Source organism: Strix uralensis, chromosome 25, assembly GCF_047716275.1.
Source record: "Strix uralensis isolate ZFMK-TIS-50842 chromosome 25, bStrUra1, whole genome shotgun sequence".
Taxonomy (NCBI): domain Eukaryota; kingdom Metazoa; phylum Chordata; class Aves; order Strigiformes; family Strigidae; genus Strix; species Strix uralensis.
In genome coordinates this window covers 4,493,058-4,511,179 of record NC_133996.1, presented here as the reverse complement: position 1 = coordinate 4,511,179, position 18,122 = coordinate 4,493,058, and the positions used below count along the sequence as shown (strand labels likewise).

The 18,122-nt window shown below is 49.1% G+C and overlaps 1 protein-coding gene across 5 annotated transcripts in view; it reads left to right on the top strand.

The window, feature by feature from the left end:
- Positions 1–13,254, top strand: part of RPS6KA1 (ribosomal protein S6 kinase A1) — a 42,922-nt gene extending 29,668 nt beyond the window's left edge. For all 5 annotated transcript variants that reach the window (XM_074894536.1, XM_074894533.1, XM_074894535.1 and 2 more), the window contains 19 exons: positions 235–316; positions 612–692; positions 1,453–1,532; positions 2,137–2,243; positions 2,821–2,858; positions 2,992–3,134; positions 3,691–3,761; positions 4,011–4,099; positions 4,315–4,379; positions 5,368–5,470; positions 5,763–5,890; positions 6,373–6,498; positions 6,966–7,055; positions 7,294–7,452; positions 7,673–7,834; positions 8,448–8,524; positions 8,687–8,804; positions 9,222–9,359; positions 9,672–13,254. In XM_074894536.1, coding sequence (XP_074750637.1) covers positions 235–316; positions 612–692; positions 1,453–1,532; positions 2,137–2,243; positions 2,821–2,858; positions 2,992–3,134; positions 3,691–3,761; positions 4,011–4,099; positions 4,315–4,379; positions 5,368–5,470; positions 5,763–5,890; positions 6,373–6,498; positions 6,966–7,055; positions 7,294–7,452; positions 7,673–7,834; positions 8,448–8,524; positions 8,687–8,804; positions 9,222–9,359; positions 9,672–9,794 — 1,980 coding nt within the window. In that variant the 3' untranslated portion in view covers positions 9,795–13,254. The remainder of the gene's footprint in view (positions 1–234; positions 317–611; positions 693–1,452; positions 1,533–2,136; positions 2,244–2,820; positions 2,859–2,991; positions 3,135–3,690; positions 3,762–4,010; positions 4,100–4,314; positions 4,380–5,367; positions 5,471–5,762; positions 5,891–6,372; positions 6,499–6,965; positions 7,056–7,293; positions 7,453–7,672; positions 7,835–8,447; positions 8,525–8,686; positions 8,805–9,221; positions 9,360–9,671) is intronic.
- Positions 13,255–18,122: the final 4,868 nt, after the last annotated feature.

Genomic DNA, 18,122 nt, shown 5'->3' with positions numbered 1-18,122 from the left:
CTGGAGGGGGAGAAAGTGCAGTATAAAAGCACGAGTGCTGCAATGGCTGGAGATCAGGGGTGAGAGTCTACACACAGCCCTTCCCTGAAAACCTCACATGGAGAGTTTGAGGGACATCTTAGCAGTCCTGTGGCCAGCTGCTTCTCAGGGTTACTGTGAGGTCTGCCCCCCCGGGAGGCATCCAGCTCCTACTGCTGATGTCTAGCGCTTGGCAAATGTGATTTTCTGCCACAGGTTTTCTTGGTGAGGAAAATAACACCACCAGACAGCAACCACCTCTATGCCATGAAAGTGCTCAAGAAGGCGACACTGAAAGGTAGGAGACTTTTACTGTGATGCTCTTATGCTCCATGTCTTAAAGAGCACTGGGGAGATGTCACAGCAGCCACTGCTGGCCCCAGGGTGACCTGGGTGAAAGAGGAGAATCTTTATCTCAGCCAAACAACCTCCTTTTCTCTCCGTCTCTATAAGACCCTTGTTGCAGTGATGGATGTGGGAAAAGGTCTGGCTCAAGCTGCCTGGTACTAAGGGGCTTAAGGCTGGGGACAAGGCTGACAGCAGGGTGCTGTGTGCCTTTTTTCTGTCTGAGCTGTTCCTCTCTCTTCCCACAGTGCGTGATCGAGTAAGGACAAAGATAGAAAGGGACATCCTGGCTGACGTAAACCATCCCTTTGTGGTGAAACTCCACTACGGTGAGTGTGGAGCTAGTTGGGACACTGGGAGAGGGGCTGCAGGCTTGAACAGACACTGACTGCTTTTAAGTGCAATAAAGAAAGAGGCTACTACAGGCACCTGGATGAGCATGGGGCATCCAGCAACAGGCTGCTTGGAGGATGCTGACAGACCCTCATGGTCCCTAACAGGCTTCTGGACATACCTGAAATGGAGAAAAGGTCTGGATCAGTCCGTGTGTCAGGGTGTGCTGCTCTGGAGCCTTCACAGTCCCCTTGACACAGCTCCTTTCCTGGAAGGGTCTTTGGTGCTGTGCCCTCTCTAGCTATTGAATGGGGAGCAGAGCATAGACTGGGAGAAGAGGTTTAAACAGCAAATCCTTGAGATTAAAACATTAAATCAGGAGAAACTGAGAAAGCAGAGTTAAATAGTCAAGGCCGAGTTTGGCAGGATTAATGCTCTGACTCTGAGGAAGGCGAGTGACCAGCGCCTCTCTCAGGAAAACAGCCCTTTCAGTAGGGCATCACTGGCTGAAAGGGAACAAACCCCCCCTAAAATGGGGCTTTCTGCAGTGCCAGAGTGCTGCTGGTGAGCTCCCATTTCAACATCACGGACAGGCTAGCTCATTTACCCCAAATAATTAACCCTACCTGTGTTTAGCCTAGTAACCATGCGAGGCCTCTGCACAACTGAAGCCGTTGGGATTTAAGTGATTAATGTAACACCGTGGAGCCTTCCCTCAGTGGAGGGGTCTGATTCCTGCTCCGGCTTGTGTTTCAGCATTCCAGACGGAGGGGAAGCTGTATCTGATCTTGGATTTCCTCAGAGGAGGTGACCTTTTCACTCGGCTTTCCAAAGAGGTGGGTATGCTCTGGCATCTTGGTGGGTTGCTGAGGCTCTCAGTTCATCTGTGCTTAATTGCCTGGAGAAGCGACTGACCCTTGCAAAGTCTCTGAGAGGGAAACAGCCTCCAACCTGCTGCTAGCCCAGCGCTAGCAACGGGAGAGGATGTCTCAGGAATCCTGTCCTCTGGCAGAAAAGCAGCAGCACAGGAGGCAGGTCTCACCTCCGCAGCAGCTTCTGCTGAGCATCACATTAAGAACAAAAGCAGGCGAGAACTGTGTTCTGCTGCAGTGTTGGCTGGTTGTGTCACCTCGCTGGGACGGGGCGAGGGCAGAGAATGGGAGAAGCTGTGCCAGGTGAAGGCAACTGGGAACATAACCTGGTTAATGTCAACAAAGAGTTTTTTAAAAACCTGGCTGCTGCTTAGCAACCTGGTTTGGTTTTTTGGTGTTGCTGCTTAATTGGTACATTAAGATGGCGGGCAAAGCCTGGGAAGCTTAGGTATGAAAGGGTAGGAGGGAGCAACACGGATGTGAAAGGTCTTGCATGGGTGCAGCGGCGGTGGTCCCACTGCCAGCTCTGTAACCCCAGCGCCCGTCCGCTTCCTCTCCCTTCCTGCAGGTCATGTTCACCGAGGAGGACGTGAAGTTCTACCTAGCAGAGCTGGCCCTGGGGCTCGACCATTTGCACAGCCTGGGAATCATATACAGGGATCTCAAACCAGAGAAGTACGTGCGGCACGGGCTGAGGCAGAGAACTGAGCCCTGCAGTCGGCAAACGGCGCAGCCTCCTCCCGCCAAGGCAAAGCTGAGCAATGCCCCCAGGCCAGCCAGATGGAAGGTGGCAGTGCCAGTCGACAAGACTCCTGCTCCTCCGATGAGCAGTTACGGCCAGGAGCGCTGTGGAGGCAGCATGTGTGCACCACATGTCTGAGCAGTAATCCTTGGCAGTCTGCGGGCTCCAGCTTTAAGCCATTGAGAGCCTTCGGAGGGAAAAGGCAGCAGGCTGGGCCTCTGCGGAGAGAGACAAACCAGCTGCATGACTTGGTTATTCTTACCTGGGGGATATGGGGATCAAAAGTGGTGTAACCTGTGTGGGTCATTCGTTCAGTGTGAAGTTGAGGGTGTAGAGAGAAGGGAGCTGCGCTTTGGCCCACTCGTGCCTTGGTGATGGAGCTTAAAACGCTGGGGGAAGGGACAGGTGACTTTCTCTTCTGATTGTGGGAGCATCTCAGACCAGTCTGCTTGTTCTCACCAGACCTTACTGCAGACAGTAACAACTTGCTTTTTTTTATTCACGCTGTAGCATCCTCTTGGATGAAGAAGGACACATCAAACTCACAGGTAAGGGACTGCACAAGAGCCTCATGCTCCAGCAAGGTTGGTTCTTGAAATATGGAGCTTTTCTTAGGCCTCTCTGCTCCATGTGATTGCTCAGAGCACGTGGGTGCACGCTGACAGTTTTTCTCTTATGTAGATTTTGGCTTGAGTAAGGAGGCTATAGACCACGAGAAGAAAGCCTACTCCTTCTGTGGGACAGTGGAATATATGGCACCAGAAGTTGTGAATCGCCAGGGCCACTCCCACAGCGCTGACTGGTGGTCGTACGGGGTGTTAATGGTATGTACCCAGTTAGCGTGGCTGGGGACCTGGCTCAGCAGCTGCCCCAGCAGTAGCTCTGAAACACCCTTCCCTGATCCTGTGTATCGAGCAGATGTGCTGACCTGGGGATGTTCTCTGCGCCCCCCCGAAGGGCTCCGCACCGGCTGTCCAGGCGTCCAGCCGGGAGCGGGTGTTTCTCGGGGAGGCAGAGCTCCCGAGGCTGTTGTCCCAGGGAGCGCTGGGGTGCGCAGTGTGGGGTGCGTGGGGGCGTCCGTGTCAGCCCCAGCGCTGGGATGTCGGTGTCTGCGCAGATCTGGTGCCACCGTCTGGTGGTTGTTGAATCCGAGGGCTCCTGCTGAACCCGCTGGCTTGAACATGTTCCTGCTGCAAACCTGGCGAGCCGGGCTCCTTCTGAGAAAGTACGATGCCCGTGATCTTTTTTAGAGCTAGGCTTTTGATCGCTCGCAAGCTTTTCGCTAGCTTTGGCGAGCTCCCAGATGAAGGTGCAGTGGGCTGAGTGCAACGCTCAAGACTTGCTGAGACGTGACCTTCCCTTCTTCTCTTTCCCTTCCAGTTTGAAATGCTCACCGGCTCGCTGCCCTTCCAGGGGAAGGATCGTAAGGAGACGATGACCCTCATCCTCAAGTAAGAGGAGTTTGTCTCTCATGGATGTGTAGGAGGCGAGCTTCTGCTCTTTCTCTGAGCATGTTGCAATTTGGGGGTTCTCGCAACTTAATGGCATTATTTGGCAAGCGGTTTTGTATCAACAGTTAGTTTGAAGGGTGCAGTGTAAATGCCAAACAGATGATTGTACTTTCGGGGGTGGAGGTGCTGGAGTTGGCTTGTGAGCTGGCTTCTTTAAACCTGCAACTGATGGCGTAACTTCCTCTGCAGAGCAAAGCTGGGCATGCCGCAGTTCCTGAGCTCTGAAGCACAGAGCCTTCTGCGAGCCCTTTTCAAAAGGAATCCAGCCAACCGATTAGGTAAGACATTTTTTTGATTTCTGAGTACACCTGATGCTGTATCGGGGCCTCTCACATCCTCGTGGATCAGCAGCATGTTCACACTTGCGCTCAGTTAATGGGCTCATTTAATTACAGCCGGGCTCCCTGTAATACCTGCCTGTGCTGTGTACGTGGTAGCAGCCTTCGCTTGGTCAGTGGTTTAACACAACACACTCCACGGCTGCATCTTTCAGGTTCTGGACCGGACGGGGCGGAAGAGATCAAGCGCCATCCTTTCTACTCCACCATTGACTGGAATGTGAGTATCAGAAACATGAGAACAAACTTCTTCACCCCTCAGCACCAGCAACGCAGTTCTGCTGGCTGCAGCAATAGCACGGTTGTGGTGTTCAACCAGCTGTGGGCGAGACACCAATCCCTGCTTCCATCTGTTCCAATAATCCTTCATGACACTAACATTCTGTTTGTCATGTGAGTAGCTGTTTCATACCTGAGTTGCCTGTGATCTCACCTTGATGTGAATTTACTCATCTCTCAGCAGTAGGGTGCAGGTTTTAACTGGGGTTTGGCACAACAAAGATTGTCTTGCACAAAGTGGGAAGGAATCGGGGAAACATTTCTGGGAAGGAAATACCTTGTTTTGTACAGAGAAGCAGGGCGATAACTGAGGTGGCATTTCCCAATTGCTTCTGGCCAACTCCCTACTTTACCCCATAATTTTGTTTCTTCCCTGTTTTCCCTTACTTGGTAAGGGATTTTGAAGACCAGTCATCTAATACTTTCGAGGCACCCAGCAAGCTGCTAGACCGAACCTCCAGCAGTGCTAGTAAAGCTTATTTCAAATTTTTGCTTCACGAAGTAATTAAAAAAAGCTACTTGTGCAAGTGCTGGGATACGAATGTCCTCCGAGGGCATCTCCTCTGGCTGTCCCTGGGGAGATACATGTCAGCAAGCGGGAGGCAGGAGGAGGTGGAAGAGCCTGGCGAGGTCAATACCCCATGCTTTTGGAGTGGGGCCAAGTTGCATATAGAGCTTTTTTTTTTTTTAAATTTAATATATGGTAGAACTTGTAGTATTTCTCCACAAACTGACTCAAAAGCACCCCACTGGCCAAGAATTCTTCCCTCAGACTGCCGAGCTGTAGTTAAGTGCTAAGTCACAGAGCTGTTTCTAGTTTCACAAAATCTCTTCTTGGCCTCTCGTTCCTAGCCAGCCTTTGCACCCTTCCGAGCGCGTGCGAGAGCGTTGACCTGTCGGAGCACTTTCGAGCTGCCTTTGTTTTGCAGAAGCTGTACCGAAGGGAAATCAAACCGCCCTTCAAGCCTGCAGTAGGCCAGCCAGATGACACCTTTTATTTTGACACAGAATTTACATCGCGTACACCAAAAGGTTTGTACGAATTCACGCAAAGCCAATGTTTCCTGTGTGAAGTGATGCTGGACAACTTAAGACTGGTTTGCCGGTGCCAGCAGGACAAGGTTTGCCTCCTGCTAGTGCTGCCAGCTCCAGGCGGTTGCAGCACTGAGGAGGTGGCCCAGCCGTAGGTCCGTGGGGTGTTAGGGGTAAGCTCCGTGCTGTGCCTCTGGTCTCAACCTAAAGAGGAGCTGTGGCATCTGGGGAGCAAGGGGAAGGCTTCTGCAGGGCTGCTCCTCTTCAAGTTGTCTCTCAACTCCTGTTGCAGATTCCCCAGGCATCCCCCCCAGTGCAGGGGCCCATCAGCTTTTTCGAGGCTTCAGTTTCGTGGCGACCGGATTGATGGAGGACGGCAAGGTGAAACCTGCCCAGTCGCCTCTACACTCGGTGGTCCAGGTAAAAAGTGGGAGACAGAGGAACTGTTTTGAAACTGCACTGATACTCCAGAGCGGGTCTGCGGGACCTCTGCTCCATCTGGAGCAGAGCTAAGGGGAAGCCTGAGGCAGTGACGTTTTGTTTTGAATTCTTGCATCCTGTTCTTTCATTTCTATTGACTGTCATGTGCAAAGGTCATCAGGGCAAGGCAAGTCTGTTTGCTTTCCTCTCCCCAGGTGGACCCACACTAGCAGGAGGTCTGTGTAAATGCCTGTGGGTTGATAGGTGCCACCAAAATGCACCGTGCTCGATGCAGAGTTTTAGCCCACTGACCTATATCTGCCTTGTTCTCTTCTCCTCCCTCTCCCCAGCCGGAGGAGAAGCTGTGGGATGTAGCAGACAGCAGTCTGTCAGCTCGCTCTGTGTTGCAGTTAACTCATCATGTTGCACAAACCCTTTCCTGAACTCTCCCAGCTCATGAACTCTCCGCTCTCCTCTTGCAGCAGCTGCATGGCAAGAATGTCCAGTTCAGCGACGGCTACGTGGTGAAGGAGGCGATCGGCGTCGGCTCCTACTCAGTGTGTAAACGCTGCATTCATAAAGCAACCAACATGGAATACGCAGTCAAGGTCTGAGATTTACCATCTGGACTGAACTCCCCTGTTAGATTTCTGTTCATCCCCATGATGACCAAAATAACATCCAGGGATGAAATCGCTTTTGCTGCTTGTGTAGAGCCTAAATGGACAATTTCTGTTCTGCTGTGCACGTCACTGCACAGACTTTCTTATCTAGGAATAGCAGAGAAGCAGCGTTCTCCTCTCTCAGAGGGAGGACAATATCTCACCTTTCTTCCCAAAGCTTGCTGTGGCTGTGTCAGGTCTTAACAAATAAGCCAGATGTGAAACTGTGGGGTTTGGGGACACAGAATTGATGAGGCAAGTAGGGGATTTCCAGAGCTTATTGCTGAAGAGAGCAGGGGACAGGGAGCGGCTGTGGTACAGGGTCTCTGCAGGGCTCCAGACACTCAGCCTGTTTGCTTTGTCCTGGCCCCTTTCCCACCCCGTGTGGTTCATGCTTATCTGTACTCGTGCAGGTTATTGACAAGAGCAAGCGAGACCCTTCGGAGGAAATAGAAATCCTCCTGCGATACGGGCAGCATCCAAACATCATCACCTTGAAAGATGTGAGTGTGACTTGAACAACGTCTCCTGTAGTTTGGTTTAGGAAGCGCGGGCTGGTTTACGGGGGCAGATCGCAGCTCTGGCACAGGCAGCCCAGCGGCCCTGCTCCGTGTATCGCTCTGGGGTGGGGAGGCATCCCCAGACCCTCCTCTGTGTTGCTGATTTCTGTCTGCTTCTTGGTGGTACAAGTACCAAAGGGAAGCACCTTTTGGTTAACCCCCTCCATATTTGCTTTGGTAGGTGTACGATGACGGGAAGTACGTGTATCTGGTGACTGAGCTGATGAGGGGAGGGGAGCTGCTGGATAAAATCCTCAGACAGAAATTCTTCTCGGAGAGGGAAGCCAGTTCAGTCCTGCACACGATCTGTAAAACGGTGGAGTATCTGCATTCCCAAGGGGTGAGTATGGTCACATCTCTTTTCCTGGGAAGCTGTCTGACATTGCACTATGCTCCCTCTCCTCCAGGGAGTAACTCTGCCTGTCAGGACTGTTATTTCTTGCTGGTGTTGCTGTCTTGGCAAGCCAGACATGGGGCCAGGGCAGGGGTTGAGTGTTCTGATGCGGCTTCAGACCTTTGTCTTCCAGGGGTGTGAGAATGGCGCTTTCTTTGCTCCACAGGTGGTTCACAGGGACTTGAAACCCAGCAATATTCTCTACGTGGATGAGTCAGGAAACCCTGAAAGCATTCGCATTTGTGACTTTGGCTTTGCCAAGCAGCTGAGGGCTGAGAACGGCCTTCTCATGACTCCTTGTTATACAGCAAACTTCGTGGCACCCGAGGTAAGTGCCTGACTGACCCGAGACCCTTCAGTAGCTCTCATGTCCCTCCCCTGTGCTCTCACTCAGCACAGGTAGCTCTGCCCTGCTCCTAACCCCAGCCTGCTCTGGCATACTCTGTCCTGGAAGAGGTAATTACAGAAATACCACTTGTAGTAACGGACAAATAGGGGATCTCAAGTGCAGGCCTCCAACTTGTACTGCCCTTATGAGGGGGGCTGCTTAAGGTACTGAGACCTTAAAGTCACAGTGATTTTCTAGGCTGCTTCCCTTCCTGATTAACTGGTAAAAGAGGTGGGATGATTTTCCACTCAGCTATTGGTGCAGAAGAAAGAAAAAGAGCGGGCAGGCATGGAGCATGTGTGCAGTGTCACCGCCCTGGGACGTGGCTTCCTTCTCGCTTGTTGTTTTGATGTGCCTGAGGAGTTCCTCTGTTCCATGCCACCAAAATCTGATTTAAATCCTGATCTTTAGTCCAAGACTTTTTCATTCAGTAGGGCCTTGGAAGCTTTGCTTACGGACTGCACACAGAGGTCAGGCTGCTCTTCACAAGCTGAAGTGAGCTCAACGACAAGAACCGAACACACTTTTCTTTTCTTTTGCTTGTTGTGCTCAGGTACTAAAACGTCAAGGCTACGACGAGGGCTGCGACATCTGGAGCCTGGGAGTTCTCCTGTACACGATGCTCGCAGGGTAAGCACCTCTGTCTCGCTGGCAGGCAGGAGCTGGGGCTGTGACCACCAGACATGCTCCGTGGTGGCAGTTGGATTTCTCCTCGTCGGTCGCTGCTACCTGGAGGCGCTTCCAGGTTGGGTTCCAGGTCAGTAAATCAAATGCTCTCTCTTCCCTCTCCAGCTGCACTCCATTTGCAAATGGTCCCAGTGACACTCCAGAAGAGATCCTGACCCGGATAGGCAGGGGGAAGTTCTCCGTCAGTGGAGGCAATTGGGACACTATTTCTGACATGGCCAAGGTACAGTTTGAGATTGGTCTGCGTTACATTAAAGGGTTGGGGTCAAGCCCGGCCAGTTGCTGTGAGGCTAATTTAAAGCAGGTTGGGGTGGGAGGACAGAAGAGAGATGAGAAAACCAGCAGTGTAGCTTCCACCCCATGCAAATCCGCCCCGTCGCAGCTCAGCAGCGTGCCTCTCTGCGCTTTGTTTTAGCTCTGGCTGTGAATATTTGCATGGAACACCAACCTCATGCTTGACCCATGCTGGGTGCGCTGCACCTCCCAGGCCTACCAGAAACACATTTATACAAAAGGAGATTGATGTCTGGGGACTTTAAACTTGGCCTCTAAATTTAAATCCTAATTTTGGGGTGGACAGATGGTATTTTTGCATTTAAAGTATGAAACCTTCTAAAGTCTAACTTTACAATGCCCTTAGGATCTGGTGTCAAAGATGCTTCACGTAGATCCCCACCAGCGTCTAACAGCCAAGCAGGTCCTGCAGCATCCCTGGATAACCCAGAAGGACAGCTTACCCCAGAGCCAGCTGAATCACCAGGACCTTCAGCTTGTAAAGGTACAAAGTCTGGGCTGGGCCTTCAGCTGGTTCCTCACGTACCTCGGGCTCCTTGGAAAGCGTCGGTTCAGGTGGGGTGATGGTGGTGTGGGCGAAGTAGGATGGAAGGTTGGAGAGGAGTGGGCCAGGGGAGGCAATACAAGACAACCTAGGGAGGTTCTTTAACAGCCCGTCAGTACGGGAGGGAGGTTTAAAGAAAAAAGATGCTCCTGGCTTTGTGTGTGGGTCTGGCTACTCTGGTCCCTCATCTTGTAAAGCCGTGAGTCTGAAATACTTCTACATCTAAACGACTTGTCGTGCCTTCTCTCCAAGGGGGCGATGGCTGCCACATACTCTGCACTGAACAGCTCCAAGCCAAGCCCCCAGCTGAAGCCCATCGAATCCTCCATTCTGGCACAGAGGCGAGTGAAGAAACTTCCTTCCACCACACTGTGAAGTTGGGGTGGTCTGCGCCCGCGCGGTGCGGTGCGGGCACACCAGGCTTTGCACACCTACTGAAGACGGGGGACGGGAGATCAGGAGGGCGATGCCCGCACAGGAGCTCCCTTGAGGATTTGTTCTCAAAAGGCCAAGTGCCCTCCTCTTCCTGAAAGACTGGCTCCTCCTTGCGTGGACTGATCTTTGCCGAGAGAACTTCACTGTAAAACTTTTTTGAAGTGTAAATTGTCAATTTTTAAAGACATCCATCTGTGTATATGAGAACTAGAATGTATAACTGATGTCAAGTGGCACTAAAAAGCAGCTCTGATTCACCCTTCCCTGTGTAGGGCCAGGTATTTGTTGTAGCTACATCATTTCCTGGAATTGATCCTCTCCAACGCCACTGCAGCTGGAAGACTGCGTAATGTTTGGGGTTTAGGCTTTGGGGTTTTTCCTCCCGTGAACCTTCGGATGCCCTTCCCAAAGCCAACCCTGCAGACTCCTAGCCAGCAGCACTCGTGTTTGTAAAGGACTTCACTCCCCTTTTTGTGCGTGTGTGTTCAGAGTGTAAGGTCGTTTTTTCAGACTCCCTTTCTTCCTCTCTCCTGCTCTCCCCCAGCCCAACCAGCAGTTCTCTGAACAACATAAACCATGGGTTTCCCGAACACTCCCTTAGATGCTCAGCTGTCCAGAATACCTGCTAGGTTTGGCTCATTCCTTCCCTCTGCCCTCCCATCTTCATCTTCTCCCCATCACTCCCTGGAGAGTTTGTCACCCATGTTGGTGGGATGACAAAGGAACCTTCTCCTCAGCAAAGCTGAGGCTTTGGGCTGGCTCTGGCTACTGCTTTTACCACTTTTGGTTTTCCTTTCCTTCAGCAGGAATCTATGAAACAAACCATCCTTTTTTTTTTTTTTTTTTAATTTAACTTTGTTCTCCAGCTGGTAACTCAGGGTTTCTTTCTGAATTGTACAATAAACGTGTCATTCAGCTGACGTTATTCTACCGACTGACTTCTAGCTGCAGAATAAGCGACCCTGGTTATTTCCCCACGTCGTACGGGGATAACGTTTCTTGCCTGCCTTTTGGGAGATCTGCAGAGCTTTTTCATCTGGCCCTCTGATGGGAAAACCAGCAGTACTGTCGTAGGGCTGCATATTCTGCCACCTTCTCTCAGGTGCAATACCTCCCTTTGCAGTGGGAAGCAATTAGAACCAGTGATGGAATAAGGCAGTAATCAACAGGAAAGGTGGCAGGATGCGGGCTGCGGAAGGGAACTTCTTACTCTCAGGACATTTTAGTGCTAATAGAAACCAACACTTGGAGGCAAACTGTGCTAGAAATAAATTCCCGACCCATTCTGACTTGCAGGGAATTGCTGAAGCTCCCTGGTTTGGTGGTGGATGTTTCTCGGGAGGAGCAGGAGAGCTACGGGGACTGGAAACGCTCACGTGCTCAAGGATGCAACTGAAGCCAGCAAAGGTTCTCATGTGAATTTCTGCTATTTTTGGCTGATCGTATAACGAGGGGGGAAACTTTCAGTTTTCCCTTTTGCTTAGTCCCAGTTGACTCTAAAATGGAGAATTCCGTAAAAAAAATTTCTCTGAGATGTACAGCTCTCTCCTCCTCTACCCTCATCCAGGCAGGTCCTGTTTTAATCCCTGGAGCAGCCAGTGAGAAGCTGAAATAGTCATGATTTTCTGCTATATTTATTCCAAGTACTACCCTAGTGTCGAGTGCCGCTGAGAGGAGGAGGCCAGTGCTGGTGCACACTGGATCTTCTCACTGGGTTTGCCACCGACCCCCAGCAGAGCTGGATTGACTGTTTTGCTGGTAGCTGGGAAGGGGGACACTCCACCACGCAAAATGCCTTCCTTAAAAATACTGGCTTCCTCCTCCAGCACAATGTTTGCGTTGGCGCCAGTGAACCTACCTGATGTTTCCTACAACTGTGCAGAAACTCTCGTGCCAGTGAAAAGGTGTGCAAAGTACCTGAAACAAATCCCATAATGATAAAGAGCTTCTTTCTGGAGCTGGGGTCGGTCCCTTTGGGTGCTGTTGGGATTGTAGCAGACACCTCGACAGTTTCTCAGAACGTTTCCTATGTTGTGGTTCAAGGGTGGGGTGTGAAACGGTGGACGGGGTTGGATGTGTTGGTGGTGTCACCACTCACTGTGAACCTCTCAACAGTACGGACCATCAGGATGGGTCTTAAACCAAACGTTCGCCCTGCTTGGATGGTAGCTGGCTTGTTTGTATGAAACTGTAAATATTTTCAAGTATCAGTCAGGAAAAACATTACAACCTGTGCTTAATCCTCCCTGTAACGGTGCTGGTGTGAGGCCAACTGGTGACAACTCAAAGATGTGTAGGACAGCCCGGTGCGGAGCTCTGTGGGCACGGGGAGAGCAGCCCACAGCTGCTGCAGACTCTGCCTGGCTGTGAGACGATCTCCAGGGCATCAAACCCCGATACCCGGAGCGACAAACCCCTCCACCTCACGGGGGTCTGCAGTCAGAGAACTTTGGTGCAGCTGTAGCTCCTGGGACCTCCCTCACTTTGGAGAACAGAGTGAACAAGAAGGGCTACACCTTGCTTTCTGGGGTGCTTTTAACCAAGTTGTTTTGAGTGATCCTTCCATAAGTAAAAATAATTATTAATTTTTAGTTCCAAATCAACCAAGTGCTGTTACTTTTTTAATTCTAGGGCTCAATAAAAATGGACTTGTTGATCTTTCTGTGTATGAGAACTGTAGGTGTTTGTAACGGGTCGGGTGGGCCCCTCGTTCCCCTTCTGGTTTTGTCCTGACAGTGTTAAACCTTTGCCAAAATCCACTTGGGACCAACTGCTGTCATCTTAACTGAAATTGCATTATTTCAGGTGAAAGTTGGGCCTGTGGCAGGCTGGTTCTCTAATGCCTGTTGGGGGGAGCCCGTCTGTGTCTCAGAGAAGACCAAATGATCTGCTCTCACAAGAGTGTGAAGTCATTCAGCTTTAACTTGGGATGTACAGCTTACCTTTGTCTTGATTTGAAAAGGGACAAAAATGTATTTAACTTTCATACATAAGGAAATCTTTACAAGAACTGCTTGTGTTATTTCAGGTGTTTAATAGTCGACTTGACCTGTGAGATTTTGTCCTGTACGTCTATACAAAACCTCAAGGGAGCAGAAATCCCGCAATCCAGCCTCGAATAGCTGAGTCTACCTGGAATTAACCTGTGTGGAAATTGTGTGTTAATGCATAGACAAGGAGCCTGAAAATTATATAATACAGCTTCTGAATAAGAAAGGCTGAACTTTCCTATTTCGGGGCGTAAATCAGCAACTTTTCTGGTGTAAAGAGGTTGACTCAGCTGAGAGGCTGTTTTCCTTCTTCCCACTGTGTCAGGTAGTCTTGCCTTCCTCTTAATGATGTGGTACTGACCTCTGTCAAATTAACCGGAGCATAAATAAATGTATTTTGACCTGATAAATATTCCCATCGGGATTATTTAGGCTGTCTTTAAAACTGAAGGCCGGTAACTTTCTCAGCAATCGTCTTTTTTTTTTTCTTGGTGAAACTTTGCCGAGCAACCGATCTGCTTTCTAACTTTCCATCCAGCAAATGCAAATACACTCTTCAAGTCCCCACCTTCAAGTTAGTTCACGTAAATCTTTTTCCTGCATTTTTTTGCCATTTGTGGACAGTGAATTGTGCAGCTGGCAGCCTCCTGGGTGCCACCACCTCCTCGTGGTAGCCACTGCTGCCTTCCCAAGAACGTGGGAGGCTTCTGAAACACTCAGTGACTACGAGTGTGCTCGACAGTATGTGGGGCGGGTGCTGTGCTTTCATGTAATATTCAACAATTTAATCCCTCTTTTAATGCAAAGAAAACATTTAAAATATTTCAAGGTCTTCTTTTGCAAATACATAGGGGGCTCTGAATAAAACCTTCATTCATGCTATGGAAGCTGGAGGTCCGCTGCCACTCCATTTTCTTGCCTCTGGTTATTAAAACATCAAGCTGTCTTACTACTTAAGCTCAGCTAACTTGCTGCCTTCCTCCTTTTGTGTTACACTGGAACACCTGCCATTAATACTAATTCTACTCTGGAGAGAAACTCCCTTTCAGATATGGTTGTCTGAAAATAAATTGACATGTAAAAGGTCTCTTTTGTCAAGAAGTGCATGTAAAGTGCTGGGGTAAGAAGCTGATCGCTTACAAAAGGAGCGACTGACTTTTTAAATGATGTGTGTGGAGGGGTTTATAAATGTTAAATATGGAGGGTGATGCTGTAAATGGGCTGACGTGATACGACTAGAGAAGGATCGCATAGCTGCATCCTGTTTGGTATTAGACTTAAGGTTTTGGGTGATTTTTCTCTAAACTGCTGCATTGTCTCGGGGTGAATGGCTGGGCTCCATAGGGACCCCTTTGGAGAAAACTCATTTTTTTAGAAAAAGTGTTGTTATTAAGAATACCTCCTTGCTTTTTAACACAAAACCTAAGAGCATCGGTGGCGAGTCCTTCGATTTAGGTGTGTAATGAATTCCCCAGCTCTGTTGTTTTTCCCAGGACAAAAGTTTGTAACACTTTCAATCAGGAAGCAGTAAAAGAATCCTTGGTTAGAGTATTTATTCTGTCATACAGGCAGCAGTGTGAGACAGCAAAAGGTAAATATTTTTAATAGAAATAATTATTTTCTTTGAGTTTCTCACACCCTGTGGAGCCTATGGCTCTCTCCTAAGAAAAAGTTCTTAAGTAGGATCTTTGGGCCAGGCTTTGGAGTGGAATTACACTGCTTCAAAATCTGCTTCTAAACTGAAAAGATGGGGTCCAGTGACTGTGGATGAAGATTTCAGTTTTGTGGTGTGGATCTACCTGGCTTTCAGCTGCAGCTTGTTGGGTTTCTGTGTCTTCTAGCAAAGAAATAATTCACTTCATAATTAAGATCAAGTCAAAATATGTTCAGGGCTCATAGTGAAATGTGCCGGTTTCACAAACCTTCCAGATTAGCTGCTGTCACTTCTGGTTTATCAAAACAAGTACAAACTCTCGTGTGCTGCTTAGCTCAAATGCTGTCTTATTTTTAAACAGCAGATGGTGTTAGAAACCTGTAACAGGTGGAACCTCTTCAGTTTTATGTGAGAGATCAGAAGTAGCAACAATTTCTTGTTTCCCTAGGGGTAGTTTCTTCAGGAGAGAAACAGCAAGCTGGCCCTCTGCTTGGATATTTATTACAGAGGGAAAAACTTTTGAATCACACATGTTCATATGAAAGAAAGCAATTCTAGTTTGACTTATTCTGGTTATAATAAAAGGAACCTGGTAATGTTCTCCATAATCCTCTGTTAGCAGCTCTAAGAGAGAGACGTAGCGGGAGAAATGAGCTGTGTTTGCTGCTGTGCCTCAAAATCCAGCTCCAATCTGCCATAGCCTATTGGTTTCTTGTCTATGAGAATAGCACTTCACATGCTTGAAGTGTTTTATAAACATTTAATTACTGCAGCATTTGACTCAAAGCCAGGAATCTCTCCTTCATCTGCATCTTGCAAGGTTTGTGAAAATGATATTCAAATTACAGAATTACAAGGAGGGCCGAGTTCAGGCTTCAGTTAAAGAAACCTCCGTTAGCTGGGATCTGGGAGCGTCGCTCGTCTCCGCTGCCACGTTTGCAAAGTGAATTCCTTCTTCAGCGGTGGAAACGGTTAACGTGGTTTTGAATGCCTATAGATCTGAGGATTTGTCAGTACCCCGGGACAGGGAGCTGCGTTTTAATCATATTAGGGAAACGATATGCTAAATTCTCCTCAGCCTGTGCCGCACGAACTCCTACGGCAGGCAGGGATCGCAGCTATGTCTAGACTAGAGTTGTGTTTGATCCCCCGTTCCCGCCACGTCCTCTGCTGCTGTAAGCGGTAGGAAAATCATTATTTGTTAAAAGTCGCTTTTTTTCCCACCCACCAAACTACTTGTAATTTTAACACGTCTTCTCCACCCCAACTCCCAGCTCTCTTTTTAAAAAAGGTGGAGAAATGCAGGTTTACAGCATGATTTTTCAGCTGTGCCATCTGCACACCCGCAGCCTGCCGTCCTCGGTCAGCCCAGTGCCTCAGCCTGCGGGGAAGCCCCCGGTCGTTTGTGACACCAAGTGGAAGCAGCAAGTAAAGGTAAAAAAGCTTGTATTGGATTAATAATTTCTATCCAACCATCTGCCTCTTTCACCAGCTCCCGTTTCTGTACAGCAGGTTGTTAAACGCAGACTGGGTGTGCAGTAATAGAAATCATTTCCTTTCCATGAAGAAAAAGAGCTGTTGGCTGGCTGCGCACGTGTTTTCATGGGTGAACGTAAAGGATCGCTTCTGGTCAGGGCAGGAAACCCAGATGAGAAATTGTTCCTCCACGAGACACGTATGAGCTGACCCTGATCTCACTGGCCTGAGGAGGAGTTGTCCTAAACCATCGAGGAGAAAAACTGAGGGCTGCAACTGCTAACATTTCCAGTCTTTAGCTCTGAAGGCATATTGTGAGCCCACTTTAATAAATGCCATTGCTGGCAATTAGACCCTTTTTAATGAGGCAGATCCCCAATTTCAAGGCCCCAGGTCACTTGCTGCTTCGCTCACTCTCTGTTCAGTGAGTTGTGAGCGCGTGATGAGCAGCGACTCACCAAGTAAAACAGGAGTCCCTTTTCCTGCTCTGTTTAAAGAAGGGGTAGGGAGCTCTTCTGATGTTTCATTAAAGCTGGCTTTTCTCCTTGTGGCAGAGCAGATTTAATCAGACCCGCCTCCTAGTTCCAGCTGCTGGGTTTGAACGCTCTGATCTGTGCACTGGGTGCACGTCTAATTATGGAGGCAATTCCCATGGATACCAAGAAGAATTGTCTGTACTGGCAAAAATGATCCCAGCTGGGAAAATGGTGAAGGAAAACGTGTTGAAATATTTGGGAAGAGACTTCAAAAGTTCCTGGAAATATAAATGAAAAACGCTTCTGGCGCTCTTGCACCCCAGTGTGCAAATCTTCGTTGTTTTAAAACTAAGACACAGGTTGTTTTTGTTCTGGTTTGCAGGAGTTGCTGCTTTTTGTGCTACTGGAGGATTTACCAGCACAGCAAAGCTGAATTTGGCCCCTCCCTTGCTACCTGCATCCACTCGAGACTGCTTTTTCACCCGTGCTTTTGTACCCCGCAAGGTTCCCTCTGCTCGCTTTTACAGTGAGAAGCAAGTTTCCAGAAAATGGCCAAACAGTTTGTGTTTCCAGAAGGGCAACACCCTGGGTGAGGCAGCACGCTCTGCCCGGGGAGCCGCCGCTGAAGGGCTGGTAATTCTGGTTCCATCCCCAGTGCTGGTGCTGGTGCAGGGGACTTTGGTAAGTTACTCCCCTTTATGCCTCATTCCTCTGAAATGTATGAATTTAAATAACTTATTTCTGTATAAATTAATATTGGAAGAAAAAAAGAGCACTCCCTGGTTAAAAAGAGGGGGGGGAAATACCTAGTCAAGCAATGCTCAGATGTGGAAAATTAAACAAATATGATTTAAAATTATTTTGTAATTGTTCGGCTGCGAGGCCATATGTTCAAGCTGCATGGGAAAAAAAAAAAAAAAAAAACAGTTTTTTTTTAATTTAACTACACAAATAAAAAAGTCATTTTGAGTTGTTTTGGGTTTTTTTTGCTTTGGGTTTGTTTGGAGGGTTTTGGGAACATCCTAATCAACTACATAATGGTTATAACTGGTATTTCTGTCACTAATTTATCTCCAGCAGGAGCTCAGACACTTTTCAGGATGTTGCTAGCTAATATAAACACACAGAATAAGAAAAGCTGCAGTACTATTAGGTTGGATTTCCATCTCTTTCTCATCCAGGGCACCTGCTCCCCTTTCCCTCCCCCCCCAGTCTTCCCAGCTGTCTGTCTGTCTCATTTATGTCAATTAGAGATTCAATGCTGCCTGATTTAATTGGCCTGACTTTCCCCTCTAATAGAAACCCAAGTGAAGGCAGGGCAGGCAGGCAGGCAGCTCTCCGCGGGCTGCCTGACCGGGGAAGGAGTCTCCCTCGTGGTTGGGAGGGCTGGGGCTTGTTTGTGGAGCAGAGCACAATAACCTGTTTGTTACCGTCTGCGATGGAGAGGTTGGTGACCTCCTAACAGGGCTGGGACCCGGGTAATGATGTCATTTGAAAGCTTGGGGATATTTCTGAGCGGTTAAGGAATTTGTGCAACCAGTCGCTCACTTCGGGTTGGCTTTTAAATGTGCTGTAGAGGTCGAGATTTGCTGCCCGAGCCGGCGTTCCCTCCAGCCAGGAGGCTGACTCCCCGTGCACCGAGTGAGCAACACAACTTCCACCGACCACAGCC